The sequence below is a fragment of the Corvus brachyrhynchos genome, unplaced genomic scaffold (assembly GCF_000691975.1).
Source record: "Corvus brachyrhynchos isolate BGI_N302 unplaced genomic scaffold, ASM69197v1 scaffold408, whole genome shotgun sequence".
Taxonomy (NCBI): Eukaryota; Metazoa; Chordata; class Aves; order Passeriformes; family Corvidae; genus Corvus; species Corvus brachyrhynchos.
In genome coordinates this window covers 886,357-901,323 of record NW_008239759.1, presented here as the reverse complement: position 1 = coordinate 901,323, position 14,967 = coordinate 886,357, and the positions used below count along the sequence as shown (strand labels likewise).

The 14,967-nt window shown below is 38.8% G+C and overlaps 1 protein-coding gene across 1 annotated transcript in view; it reads left to right on the top strand.

Annotated features, from left to right (window-relative positions):
• SYK (spleen associated tyrosine kinase) overlaps nt 1-12,768 on the top strand; it is a 50,393-nt gene extending 37,625 nt beyond the window's left edge. The window contains 7 exon segments of the mRNA XM_008640167.2: nt 4,169-4,259; nt 4,928-5,105; nt 6,297-6,506; nt 6,920-7,109; nt 8,456-8,596; nt 8,807-8,919; nt 10,487-12,768. Coding sequence (XP_008638389.1) covers nt 4,169-4,259; nt 4,928-5,105; nt 6,297-6,506; nt 6,920-7,109; nt 8,456-8,596; nt 8,807-8,919; nt 10,487-10,559 — 996 coding nt within the window. The 3' untranslated portion in view covers nt 10,560-12,768.
• Nucleotides 12,769-14,967: the final 2,199 nt, after the last annotated feature.

Below are 14,967 nucleotides of genomic sequence, written 5' to 3'. Positions count from 1 at the left end.
AATCTGTGCAGTAAAAGTCAGATTTAGAGTAGTTGGAGCCATTTCATTCATCTGTCACGTTTTTAACAGGCTCCTCTAGAGAACTCTTTTCTTGTATTCCTTTTCACTGGTTGAATAAATCCACGATCATTTTGCCCATTCTCGGTTTCTTGTAAGAATACAAGAAGTAATCAGTTATCCTATACCTTAGATGTATTAAAAAAAGATCCTTTTATCCAAAAAATATATACAAAATTAAACTTGCTGTTTTAAAAGTGTAGGGCAGAAGGGACTCTGCATTTAAATGACAGTTAAATAAAAAGGAAATTTTATTTTACTATCACTCAGATCACTGTATATGCAAGGATGCATATCTCCTTCCCCATTTCTAGTCAGTCTTCTTGACTTTAAGAGAAAAAATTTCCAATTCCTGGTAGAAAATCCAATTCAAAGTTATGCAAGGTGGGTACATGCTGTGAGTACATGACTGGCAGGACTAAAGAAAAACGTCTGAGGTTTTCTGAGTGCTGCACAATTTTCCCAAGTTGCTAATAGGAGCTGAAAAGGTGCCTGTGAAGTATTAAATTGTAGTTCAGCCAGAAATCATAGAATCACAGAATGTTAAGGCTTGTAAGGGACTTTAGAGAACATCTAGTCCCAGCCTCCTCTGTCATGAGCAGGGGCCCCTTCCACTAGACCAGGTTGTTCAAGGCCTTATCCAATCTCTCCTTGAACACTTCCAGGGATGTGGCATCTACAGCCTCCCTTGGCAACCTCACCACCTTCATAGTAAAGAATTCCTTCCTATTATCTAAACTGAATTTTCCCTCTTTCAGTTTGTACCGATTAGTCCTTGTCATATCACTACAATTCCCAATGAAGAGTCCCCCTCCAGCTTCCCTGTAGGCCCCCTTCAGATCCTGGAATGTTGCTGCGGGGTCTCCACACAACCTTCTCCTCTCTGTGAACAGCTGCAACTTCCTCAGCCTGTCTTGGTAGGGTAGATGGTCCAGTCCCTTTATCAACTTTGTGGCCTCCTCTGGACTTGCTTCATCAATTCCATGTCCTTCCCACGGTAGGGGCACCAGACTTGGATGCAGTACTCCAGGTCGGGTCTCACCATAGTGGAGTTAAGGGGCAGAATCTCCTCCCTCACTTTGCTGGTCAAGCGGCTTTGGACGTGAACTTTTTCATAACCCCCAAGTCCTTTTCTCAGGGCTGCTCTCAATCACTTCTCTGCCCAACCTGTAGATGTGTCTGGGATCACCCTGACTCAGGTGCAGGACTTTGCACTTGGACTTGCTGAAGGTCATGAATTTCACACAGGCCCACCTCTCAAGCCTGTCCAGGTCCCTCTGGATGCCATCCCTTCCCTCCAGTGTGACTGCATCACACAGCTTAGTGCCATCAATGAACTTGCTGCACTCAATCCCACTGTCCGTGTCACCCACAAAGATGCTGAGTAGCATCGGCCCCGTCCCTGCAGGACACCACTCATCACTGGTCTCCACATGGACATTGAGTCCTTGACCACCACTTTTCACGTGTGATTATCCAGCCAATTCTTTATCCACCAAGTGGTTCATCCATCAAACCCACCTCTCTCCAGTTTAGGGACGAGGATGTCATACAGAACAGTGTCAAGCACTTTGCATAAACCCAAATAGACAATGTCAGCTGCTCTGCCCCATTCACCAGTGCTGTAGCCCTGTCATAGAAGGTCACCAAATTTGTTGGATATGATTTCCCCTTAGGAAAGTCATGTTGGCTGTTACCAAACACCCCTTTTTTCTCCATGTGACTTAGCATAGTTTTCAGGACCATCTGCTTCCTGACCTTGTCTGGTACAAAGGAAAGACTCATTGCTCTGTAGTTCCCCCGGTCTTCTGCTTTCCCCGTTTTAAAAATGGGAGTCATATTTCCCTTTATCCAGTCATCAGAGACTTGACCTCACTGCCACAATTTTTCAAAAATGACAGTGGCTTAACAACTTTGTCTGACAGCTCCCTCAGTACCCTCAAATGAATCTCATTGGTCCCATGGGCATGTACACATTCAGTTTCCTTAGATGACCACAGACCTGATCCTCTCCTTAGGACTTAAGTGTTCATTGTTAACTTAAGTCCATTCAGTGGACTTAGGGTGTTCATTCTCCCTGTCCCTGCATTTTCCTTTCTCAGCTTGGGCAATGTGACTACAGAACTTGCCATTGAATACTGAGGCATGGAAGTCTTGAGAACCTCAGGCTTCTCTTTGTCCAGGGTAGCCAGGTCTCCCATTTCCTTCCAGACAGGAAAAAAAGAGTATTAATGAAAAAGACATTACTAAGCTATTGAATCCATCTGCAACAATTAGAAATAACACTCCACATATATTAACCAAGTTAAGTAATGATAAACAAGACACTGTGATTCTTCTTAAACATGAGCAGCTCCCTGAGAAAGAGAACCCACTTTGTTGTATTTGGTGTCACTGTGTGATTTCCAATTCACAGCTGCAGAGCTTTATTTACAAGCATGGAATTGATGTACTTATTTTTTTAATGCAGTTGCTGAGCAAGAGCATCCAATCCTTTCTGATTTTTTTGTTGTTGTTGTTCTTGAATTGCAACGAGCAGAAATGTCTGGTGTCAAATTTAAGGACTCATCTAGGTCTTCGCCAGAGCTATGTTTTTACCAGACATTCTTCACTAGTGAATGGATTCCTGAGGTGTTCAAATTTGGTGTATGTTAATTACATTTGGCCAGTTAAAAGTTGACTTCCAGTCTTAATGGGGGTTTGGGGTTAGTGAATTACCTGTGTAAAATAGTGACACAGGTCTTGGAAAGCTGCCAGGGTGAATCAGTCTAGAAAAACAAAACTAGAGCTGAGGATCTTGGTTTATACCTTCATTTGCCTCCCTTGTTCTCAAGAATGATAGATCAGACAGTTTGTTCCTTGATGTATCCCAGAACTCTCCAGAGTTTTGTGATTTGCTTTGACAGCAAATGGCCCTTTAACACTGTTCCAAATACTAAGCAATTCAAGTCAGAAACATTACCCTTACTGTGCCTGATTTCACTGTGCTCATCCCACTAGGCCAGAATATTGCTGAAAACTGGCTTCCTACACATGGTTTGCAGTAAAATCTGTGTAGTGAAACCTTTTCTATTTCAGCCAGCTGGGCATATACCATCATGATTTCAAGGTCTGTAGTTCCCAGGTCAGGTGTTTCCCCTACTAAATGCAGTTTCCAAATGATAAAACTTCTATTGCATCCAATAGTTCACTACAGGAAACTTCACAGAATGGTTTATGTTGGAAAGGACCTTAAAGATCATTTTGTTACATTCCTTTTGCTATGGGCAAGGACACCTTCCACCAGAGCTTTGTTTCTCTTTACTTGAAAAGAAGCTAATGTGCAGAAATAGGTTCTGTAATTCCCGTGTTCCCAACAGCTCACAAACAGAAGCGACCAGATTAGTAGTTTCCCTCATCTATGTACTTCATTGTGCCGTACCCAGGTGAAGAGTTCCAGAACAAACAATGGATGAGATGGTTTGTGTACTCCATATTATTTCTCTGACAAGAGTAAAGGCAGAAGAATTGTATTTGAACCAGATGCTTAATTAATTGGGTAATCTTCTCCCTCCTTAGAGCAGATGTCCTAATATCTGGTCCATTATGTTTGTCCCTGATGGTTACACAAGCCTATTAAAGTAGTAACTTTTTACTCCAGTTTCTTCCACTTCTTTAAAATAGAGTCCCTCTGTAATATCCACAAGAGAAACAGGAAATTGTTTTTTGTTTTCATTTTTGCTAGCAATTTCTCTGTTGCCTAGGTAGGGGGAGAGATAACTTGAAGAAGGAGGAAGGATAAATTAAAGAGAAATCCTTCTGACTATTTGTGTTACATGGCAAATTTGAAAAGAGGATGTAAATTTAATATCTGCAGAATAAGATTTGTGCATGACCCACTACAGTTAATTCTCTCTTATCTAATGGTCTGAAATATTTGTCATATCTTTCTATGCTTTTAGCCTGCTCTAACAATAGCCTCCAGAATGAAATAACCTCTTCTGGTTCCCTTTCCTTCTGATTCTTACGTATGGGTGTCTTGCAATCATTATGCCAAAATCCTTGGGGAAAAAAAGTGCTTTTGACTTACCTATTCATTGTTAAACAGAAAAACTTTATTTGTGTGCTACAGCTTCAGTCAACTATTAGCCACCCACAAGAAGAAGCACCTTTTAATCCTTATGTGCTGCAAAGGAACAGAGGTATTACAGGAGCAGAAAGAGGTAGGCAGAGTAATATATAGCATTAATGCAATTTTCTTCTTTATGGGAGAGATCTCTCTCAATCCATGTTTCTTTTTTCTTGCATATATTTCACATTCTGTTACATATTGGTGTAGCCGCTATCATAACTCCGTCCTGGTAGCTGAAAATGTCAGATTTCACCATCTATAACAAAAATCTTTTAGCAGAAACCCTTTTTCCATTTTGAAGTGGAATATTATTATTTCCTTGACTCTAAAAACTATATCCTTGCACATCATAAAAAGAATTGTTGCATCCACAGTGCCAAGCATAATGCAATTAAAGCAAGGTGCCTAAGAATGAAGTACATGTAAGGCAGCATTCTGAGTGAAGAATTATGTGAGGTAACTAATGGGAAGTACTAAGGAGAAGGGCCAACTTCTAACCCTCCTGTCAAGGAATATCCTGGTTTCACCCTGCACAGATATTCAGTAGTTACAGCATGTCACCAGGGGGAGGCCACTGTCTTTTGATGTGTTCTAAAATGCTTATAATGGGCTATATGGACTATATATATGTGGTTTCTTTATAATGCCCTTACAAGTCAAACACACTGATGATCTTGAACATAGAAAAGGTGAATATATTAGCTGTGGCGGCAAAAATGTCTAAAATCATGTCTTATTTTTTCATTGTTTGAACTGCAGGTGATCAGAGAGAAGCCTTACCCATGGATACTGAGGTCTATGAAAGTCCATATGCTGATCCAGATGAAATTAAACCAAAAAATGTCACTCTTGACAGGAAATTGTTAACTTTGGAGGAGGGTGAACTTGGCTCTGGCAACTTTGGTACTGTAAAGAAAGGGTTCTATAGGATGAAAAAGTGAGTGTTGCCTTCTATTTTCATGGAATCTAATATGTAAAAATTCTAGCCTTTACTTTTTGGAGCAGCAGTAATCTTTGCATGTCATTTGGGGTGACAGACCGTAACTAATTTGGGCTAATATTCACCAGTTTCTCTCTTTGTACGTACATGTATGCACTCATTTTAGTCTGTAAAGTGCGAAATGCTGCTTATGACTATATTCTCTCCTGACGGGGATAGTAGAGTGGGAATTCCACTGTGTTCCTCAATAGTTTGCAAAAGTACAAATGCTACACAGTATTTCCCATCTGCACAACATCTCTGTCAGAAAATGTGTAGAGTGCCATGGACAGTTTACCTATAGCAAAGAGAGCTTTGCCTAAAGTAAGTGTGATAAATACCAGTTTTCCTGAAGCTGAAATGTTGATTTTCAAGGAGACAGAACATGTTTTATCATTTTTTACCATGTCATGTCTGTAGGAACAGACCCTGTTTGTACTTGATTTCATGCATTTTCATAGTAAAATGTTATCAGTATGCTGTTTATGTGCATGGACTGATTATGTACATACTCCCATCTCTTGAAGTTGGAGGGATTTCTCTAACAAGGGTTTTCAGAAGCAGGAAGGATTTTTATTTTTCCAATATAGGCTGTAGGGATTTGAAGGGCTCTGCTCTTGGCTTGTGTATTTTTTAATCTTGTTTTACACTTGAGCTCTGTTGATCTCATCAGTCACTCCTTCAGTTTGCTATATGAATGGGAGGTTGCAGAAGTAGGCTTAGATTCTCAGGATTTCAGAGCACTGCCTTGGGGCCTGGCAACGCTGTGTGTTCCGGTCTCACCCCCAAAACACTCCAGTGCTTAGAAAGCTCTTTATAGTTTTTCTTGCCAGAAGAGCTTTATGCTATTCTTGCCAGAGTGGACAAGAAAATTTTGTCCGGTATACTTTTTTTCAGGCTTCTTAAGGCATTTTTATGACAATCTGTAATTGTCTCAGGTTCTTTTCATTCTTGCTCTTTTGCTTAGCTGTCTTCTGAGCACTTGATGGAGAGATGTTCCTGTTATGGCTTTTTTTTTTCTCCTCTGAGTGTCAATTGTGTCTTTTGTCCCAATTTGTACTATGTGAATGGAAACATCTGATGAAGATTGTGTGCATTAGTGCACAGATTTTTTAGCAACTAGTCCCAGAATTTGATTCTTTTTTGCAGGGGTGCCAAGCCCGTGGCTGTAAAAATTCTGAAGAACGAGAGTAATGATCCAGCCATAAAAGATGAATTACTGAGAGAAGCAAATGTAATGCAGCAACTGGATAACCCATATATTGTCCGAATGATAGGGATATGTGAAGCTGAGGCCTGGATGTTGGTAATGGAGATGGCTGAACTTGGGCCATTGAACAAATTTTTGCAAAAAAATAGGTATGTGAACTTTGATTCCATTCCATACGATACAGGTCCTTTCTTTTATTTTTTATTTTTCTTTTTGGACAATTAAAATTGATATGTTGTCACTGTAATATTAATGATTGTAGTTATTCTTCACTGAAACATGTTTCTGAACTGTCAAATATTTCTGCCAAAATAGTGTATTTTCAATAAATGAGAGAATTTTCACATATCCTTCAATTTCTCCTCTATTGATGTGATAACACAGCATCTTGCCCAGGACAGGAGCCTAGATTGCCTTTTCTAATTGAAGCTTAGCTAAATGTAAGTGGATCAGGTTCCCAGTGTAATGTGGACAAGTTCAAAGTAGAGATTTGTATTTGAACTCCATGAAAAGTCAGGAAAATGAGCTACTGACCTCTTTAAAATTCAATTGTGATTTTCAGACATGTCACAGAGAAGAATATAACAGAGCTGGTACATCAGGTTTCCATGGGGATGAAATACCTGGAGGAGAATAATTTTGTTCATAGGGATCTGGCTGCAAGAAATGTGCTATTAGTCACCCAACATTATGCCAAAATTAGTGACTTTGGACTTTCTAAAGCTCTTAGTGCTGATGAAAATTATTACAAGGTAAGGTTTTAACCCAACATGGAAGCTGTGTAGTAACATAGCTTAATAAAGATATTTTCAGTTGAAATGCAATTGGTTTTTCAAGTTGAAAATCTGAAATATTATGTGTCATTCATTGTTTTATAGCCTGATACTAGATTGTCAAATTCAAAATATGTGATCAACATTTAGAGACATGTAGGGAGGGAAAAGCTCATTCCTCTTTTTACTTGTCTATTTTCATTTACTTTTGGTACGCTTGTCATTAGAAAATTGAAAGTTATTGTGGAAATGAGATACTACCTTACATAAAAGGGGGAAAATGTATTTGTTGCAAAACAGTTCTTGTCATGTCCAAGGAAAATGTAGGCTAGCACTAATACATTGTCTTACAGAACAGAATTAGGGAAGGTTTTTGAGAGAATAGCATTGTTAAATAATAAAGTAACCTAAGCAAAATTTGTTTATCTTGGTTTTAAATTCACTGGACCTCTGTACAGCCAAAATGATTAGAATAATTGCATCATTTAATAAGGTAAAAGGTGGGAGATAAAGTTACATGTCTATATTTGTTTTCCTGGTATATTCCTCTTGCAATTAAAATTACTTCTTCCTTCTGCCTATGCCCTTTTATCGGCTCTTTGAAACTAATAATCCAGCCCATGAAACACTGCAGAGGAGGAGCAAGCACATGCTCCCTTCTGATGACCTTCCTGTATAGGAATAGTAGTAACTGCTGCCAGAAAAGGCATCTTAAATCACTGCCACCAGCCTAGACAGAGAAGCTTGTCAATCCCAGCCTCAGAGCCTTGAGAATTAGTATCAAAAGTCCATTTTCTTTACAACTCCACGGGATGCAGTAGGGTCCTGTCACTAGATCTAGCACTGTGCTCATATAGCTTGACACTTCAGTGGGCATAATGCAGCGTTACAGCATAATTCAGGTAAACTGCAGTTTGCCACAAGGCAGTCACTGTGCTTTGAAATAGAGCACCCACTTCAACCACCTGGACATGTCTCTCTTACCCTCTGTGGAGAGCCAAATGGAAAAAACTATTTTTAAAGAGCAACTTTAAATTAAATGTCACTAAGAACATGACTCCAAGTCATCTAGCTAAGCCTTTTTTTTTACCACAGTTTTCATTTCAATGCATTATTTTGAAAGTTGAAGATTAGTAACAATTTGGTAACACTTTTGAAGAAGTTGTTACCCATTCTCTCTAATGCTAACTGCATAAGAAATGTTATGGTATTTAGTACAAATTTGTGCAGAGCTAAGTTAACATGAATTATGTGCATTCAGGTTGTGTTTACTACTTATTGTTGTATCTAGCCTGATTTTTCCTTTCGGTTATGACATATTTTAGGCACAAAGTCATGGAAAATGGCCAGTCAAATGGTATGCTCCAGAATGCATGAATTTCTACAAATTTTCTAGCAAAAGTGATGTCTGGAGCTTTGGGGTTTTAATGTGGGAAGCTTTCTCTTATGGACAAAAGCCATATAAGGTGAGTGGTTGTATTTGGCCTTGTTTTATCTGTAAAAATTCGGAGCAAATTTGAACCAATATCTTTACCTAACTAAAAGGAGTTGTTGCAACAAATGAGTCAAAGCATAGCCCAAAAATCAGTTCCAGGCCTTTGTTTGATTTATGCTGTCATGTGTGCTGTAATCATTTGCAGCTTGGATGACTGACTGTTCTGGTCACCCTGTTCCAGGGAATGAAAGGTGGTGAAGTTGCACAGATGATTGAAAGAGGAGAACGAATGGAACGTCCTGAAGTCTGTCCAACAGAAGTCTATAGTCTAATGAAGTTGTGCTGGACATACAAGTGAGTGTGAGGGGTTGCTCTTTTGATAGAACGTTTTAATCTATATGGTTAATAGCCAGAAGGGGGGTGGGTGAGGTTTATTTCAAAATACATCTTTTCAGCTGGAGTTCAGCTTACAACCATACTCAAGCTAAAGAGTCAATTGGACTTTCAGGTGAAAATTATCTGAGTTACAGCGTGTACTACAAAAAGCCAATTTTGTAGAACAGAGTTTGCTTGTTATATACAGAATACAGGGTATCAAAAAAAGAACGTCCACAAAAAGGTCAGTCTAATGCATTTTGAAAAGAAAGTTTGAAATTAAGCAAATATTTTTGTTTCATTTGGGATTGTGTTTTGTTTAATTTTCATTTCCAAGGCTTTAGCTTTACTGAAATTTCAAAGTCATATTGCCAAAATGTTTATTCCATTCCTCAATATTTAATTGTTTTGAGCTATTTTTCTCTTCTCTCATAACTGAATATGTTGAAATTGTATCCCACACTGACTTCTTATCAGCAAGAGGTAAACCGTCTTTTCAGGTCATACCCGATATGTCAGAAACATTTTTTTTCTGTTTCATAACCATTTAGAAATTAGAATTATGAACTATAGAAAAAAATAAAGCCTTTCTGATTTTTTTAATTAGTATACTGCAAAAATGTATTAAAATGGTTTTATGATTTACTGTTTTAAACTATTTTGCTGGAGTTACTTTTAGCTATAGGAAGTCTCCAGAAAGCACCCAAAGTAGACTGTAAGGTCACTTATTCTTCCAGTTCACCATCTGGAGAATAGACCTGTCCAACAAAGGTCTACATTAAGAAGCTGTAGTACTTCATTTTTAGGTACCTTGCTTCTTTGTTAGCTTTATTAAACCTAATACTCTAAAACAAATGTGCAACTAAAAAGTAATTCCTGCCTTTTGGGTTGACTAAAAGAATGCTCTAACAGTTCTCCAGTGAAAGGGATCAGGTCATTATTAACAAACATATCATAAAGCATGCTGATTTTTATATTTTGTACTCAAATATCTTTATTATTGGAAAGAAAATAAATTTTAAAAAGAAGGTTCAGGTCAGGCAGAGTAACTATCTCAATATGTAAAATTGTAAGGGCTTGTTGTCAGTTTAATTCTGTTCTCCAAATAAAGATACAATTGCAGATATACAAGAAAGATGGTACAGTCATATAGTGTGTGGGTAGACTCCTCTCAGGGGTTCTAACTACTCTGTGTGATGGTACTACCCATTATAAGGCAGAATATTGCATGGCAAATAGTCTTTTCTCCAGACTATTAATAAAGTAAATGAAGTAGAAAATTAAATTGAGCTGATTTACCATGTGTTTCTTCTATTACCTTTACCAATCCCAAAGTAACAGGCATGATAGTAAATCCACTGACTGGATGCTCTGCAGTAGTATTTGCCACTTGGTATTAATTTTGTAGCATGATTTTGGTAGTCTGAAAATACTGTGAGCATCTTTAAATGAGCTATCACTGAGGTAGAGTCCCAAGGGCAATAAGGCCCATGCACCTTGACATCTCTCTCCTTCCTGTGCAGTGACATTTGTCATCTTTCCACAGTGTTGACGACCGACCAGGATTTGTTGCAGTCGAGATGAGGTTACGTAACTACTATTATGACATCTCCCACTAACAGCATGGAGAACAGCAGCTTCCTCATCTCCAGCCAGCACCCTCTGAGAAGCAGCTCATTTTCCAAAACCAAGCAATCTTGATTTTTGTACTTCCATTTTCAACCTGCAAAGTTCAAAGCTGAGCCTTGTGTCTATAAGGTTGCCTTTTCTCACTTTCTGCACAAAATCCAGCCCCAAAAGAGTATTGGAAGTGTAACAGTCTCAAAGTGAGCAGCAAGGATGCTAGAGCAGATGCTTATACTTTCGCTACATTCCATTTCATTTTATTTTCAGCTTTACTAGCATTACATTTTGCAGTTCCTGTAAAACCTACTTAATGACTTTGAGCCCTCTTCCTCTCCTGTATTGGAATGCACATAGGAATTTAGATTCTTCTCTTTAATATTCTTAGCCTTTAAATCTATTGAGTTGTTCCAGCCTTCTCTTTCCTCAAGGAAGAATAGTGTAAAAATTTCTCACTGTGAAGCAAATTCACTGTGCAAGTGTGTCAGTTGCTTTGACTGATGGTGTGTTTGATTTTATCACCAAGCCCCTGTAAACCAAATCACATTCTTCTTAGTAGTAAAGTAGGCAGGGGGGAATCAGGAGTTTTGACTTCCTAACATCATCACATCCTTTAAATATTACCATCTTTTGTTCCTCATCTCATGTGTGGAGCCCAGCTGTTCCTCAGGGAGTTACTTTTTTCCCCCAGTGAAAACTGGGAACTCAGAGGCTTGATCTTGTCTTGGAAGAAAACATATCAGCACCTAAGATGATTCTGTATTTTAGCATAAACTCCAATAGTGCATTCCTGAAAATACAACTTTGATGGAGCACCGCTTACCTTTCTCTGTGCTTTTTCATTCTTCTCCAGACATACCTTTCCTATGTATCTATTAGGACATACCATAGCTCCTTGTGTTGTGTTTTGAGCAGCAATCATTTCTATCTTTTCTTCAAACCTTTCTTAAAAAGCATCTGTGAGAGTTTCACCACACCTTATCACCTCTAAAGTTAAATTTCACTTGTAGTTCAAATATTTTATAATGGGCATATGCATGACAACATTACTTTTGTCTGCTCCAAAATCTTAGTATTTATCCTGTTATCAATCCCTGTGGGCATCTCAGGAAAAGGCATTTGCTTTATCACTCTTCTGTAATGTAGTGTGCATCTGCATTAAATTGGAAGTATAGTAATAGCAATAACAAATAATATAATCAACTTCTGATTCTGTTTTTACCCTTAGGCTTTGCTTGTTCAATGTCATTTTAAATATTATCAATATCAATATTTCTATCACCTACTACTCACAAGAAGCTACTTCATTGTCATTTGCGTATATCTCAGGAATCTACATACATTTTGTCTGCTAGATATAGAGATTTTAGAAGAATATAAAGAATAAGATTTAGAGTTAGATATATTTATTGCATATGGCTGGTTAGAGTATTCCTGTTTAATTTTTGTGTGAGCAGGGTATTCTTAGAGATGTAGTGGTATATTTTTCTCTAGCAATTAAATTGTGTGAGCAATTAAACTGAGAAAGTGTGAAATAATTTTCATAAAAGACAGGACTATAAACAAATGTAGAAGCTACTGGGGTTTTTGTCTTTTTACTAAGTTTATGGTCTATTTGTTAAATAATACCTGGTGACTTTCGGTAGTTTAGTCTTGGCCATCCACTGCAAGACACCACAGGCTACTGAAAGATATTGAGTGCAATAGACCGTGTTTCAAATGTGACCAAACATGACTTACCTTGGAGATGATTTATTTTTTGTCTTGTTTTTAAGAAACACTTTTCTACAAGACCAGCTTGTGTAGAAGTTAGCCATAGTTATATGTAGGTGTTTTGTCACTTTAGCTATGTTGCAGAGAATTTGTTATCTCTACATGTGCAATTAGTACATTTATGGGGATATTAGTTATAAACAAATTGCACAAATCTCTATGAACCAGCGAGTGACAGTACTCAATTTCCCAGAATGAGAGATACATTACTCTGTATCTCTCATGCTTTTTAAAAGTGATGTCTGATACAACAAACCTGGAGGATTATGTCGCCTTCTCTCTTCTGAGTGAATGTCAACATCACTTTCTGGAGTTACTTGATTATTTTTAACTTCACTATTGCATAATAAAAGTTTACAATGAGAATATAAAGTATTGTGAAATAAATGGATTAGGTTTTAACATTTTAATTAAAGATACTTTTACAAAATATGCTGTCTTAACAAGAATCCTTTCATAATTACATGCTTTGTAAAAAATCCTGATGCTGTGCAGAGTGTGTATATGTACTGAGTTACTGTGACTTTTCTGGAAGACTGAGTCTTTCCTGTTGACAGTAAAAGGTACCCAACAGGACAGACAAGCCCAATGAAGCCTGAGCTGCTTTTGGAGCAATTCGGGAATAGCAGGAAGTTCCCAAAATATGCGTGTTGTTACTGCACCTAAGTCTTCAAAGTGCTTTACAACAATACTGTTGTTAATTATGGTTAATTATATTATTGTTAGTTAACAATACTGGAAGATTAGAGGTGCCCGGAGTCAGTGTAGTGTATCAGCTAGCTACGAATTTCTGCCTTACAGATGTCAGCTATGAAGGATTTAAGTCACGTTATATGACATGGAGCCTCCCTCATAGATACAGACAGCTGTTCTAGGTATTCTAAAATAAAAACAGCAGTATCTTATTCTCATTTAGCTTTTTTTGCATACTCAAGTTCTCAGGAAAGCTAAGGCTAGATCAGTGTGAATGTGAATTTGAATAATAAACAAGAAAGGCAGAAAGATAGGCATCTCTTTCAAGCAGGTGCTTGCCTTTGAGGGGATCAGTCAGTGACTGACTGACTCTGTTCTGCTGTGATTGTTTTCCTGCGTAGCAAATCTGGCCTAATTGTTGCACCTTCCCACTTGTGGGACTGCACGAACCGATATGAAGGGACTTTTTGTCTTTTGGCTGTTTGGACCTGGTTGTCTATTTTTAGATTGACTTGTCTCAGAAATGTTACTTGGTGGTGTAGGCCCACAAGTAATTGTCATGACAGAGTTAAGGAGTAGAAAACTGCAGCATGTAGTTAGGGAGGCTGGTGGAGAAGAAGGACCAGGTAAGCAGAAGGACATGCTAAGCGGGCTTTTCACTGGAGGAAAACAGTCTGATTACTCCTTTGGTTAGGACTCAAATTTACTGAGTTTTTTACTGATCACTGAGTTTTTTGAAGCATGAGAAGCCATGTGCCTTTTCCCATAAAGACACACTCAGACATCTTAAGAGCCCTGTCCAGCCTGTCCTTGCTTCTGACTCTGTGCAAAAAGGGGATCTTTAATCAGACAGTGAGAAATATCCATAATTTTCACCCCTGAAGTCGTCACAGTCAGCACTACCAGTTTGCTGAAGAACCCATCTGCAAGTGGTCTGCACGGCCGGGTTGTGCACCAAGGCATCAGTGTGTCCTCGCCCCAGCCCTGCCAGGAGGTGGCAATGCCTGAACACGGTTGGAGTGAAGCACTTGTCTGGCCATTTCTGGCACTCTCCACTCTGCCCCGGCTGTTGTTGTGCCTGTGTGTTATGGAGGACACAGTCTCTTTGCTCCTTGCTGTGAAGCAGTGTTGCATGTGAGGACAAATCATCATTTATTTATATTGTGAATGGTCAGCTGTGGATGATGAACAAAGGCTTCTGAGACTCGGTGTCTATGCAACCACAGCAGTGAGAGATTGCACACAGAAAGATACAGACCACGCCCCACACATGCCTAGAAGGGAGTGAGGGTGCCATATGGAATGAATAATACAGGGAAACATTAAGCAAGCTATTTTAATTACCAGTCCTGAGTTTAGTGAGGACAGAAGGACTGAAAGGCATGCAGAAGAAGAAGAAAAAAATGGATTCCTGTTAAAGAACAGTCAGAGAGATGTAACATAAATCCTGAGAACAACAATTGTCCAATCACTCAGAGTTCCCTGAAGTCAGACTAGAGATGTGCATCTGTCTCCAAACAGGTATCTTTTTCTTTTCTGTCACATATGTGATAATAGAGACGAAGGCTCACTGGGTTCCTTGGCACATAACTCTGCATGTAGTATAACCACTGCTTCCCTGAAGCAGTAGAGGTGTGCACATTTCTTGATAACAAGAGAAGAGAGGAAACAAGAGGCAGCTGGGGAAAGCATTACACTACTGTCAATTAAAATTCATGACTTCAAATGTAAATAGCCCCTGGATGACCAGTCCAGTGTAAATGTGCAGAGATCATTAACTCCCCTTGTCTGTCGACCATTGCAAATGCCTTAAAATGTCAGGTTAAGAAACTGTTAGGTCCATGTCTTGCTTAACTGTGTCAAAGTACTTGTGGAGGAATGCCACTGCCATGCCCCTGCAGCTACACTGCCCGCCTAGCGAGCTCCATGTGTCAGAGA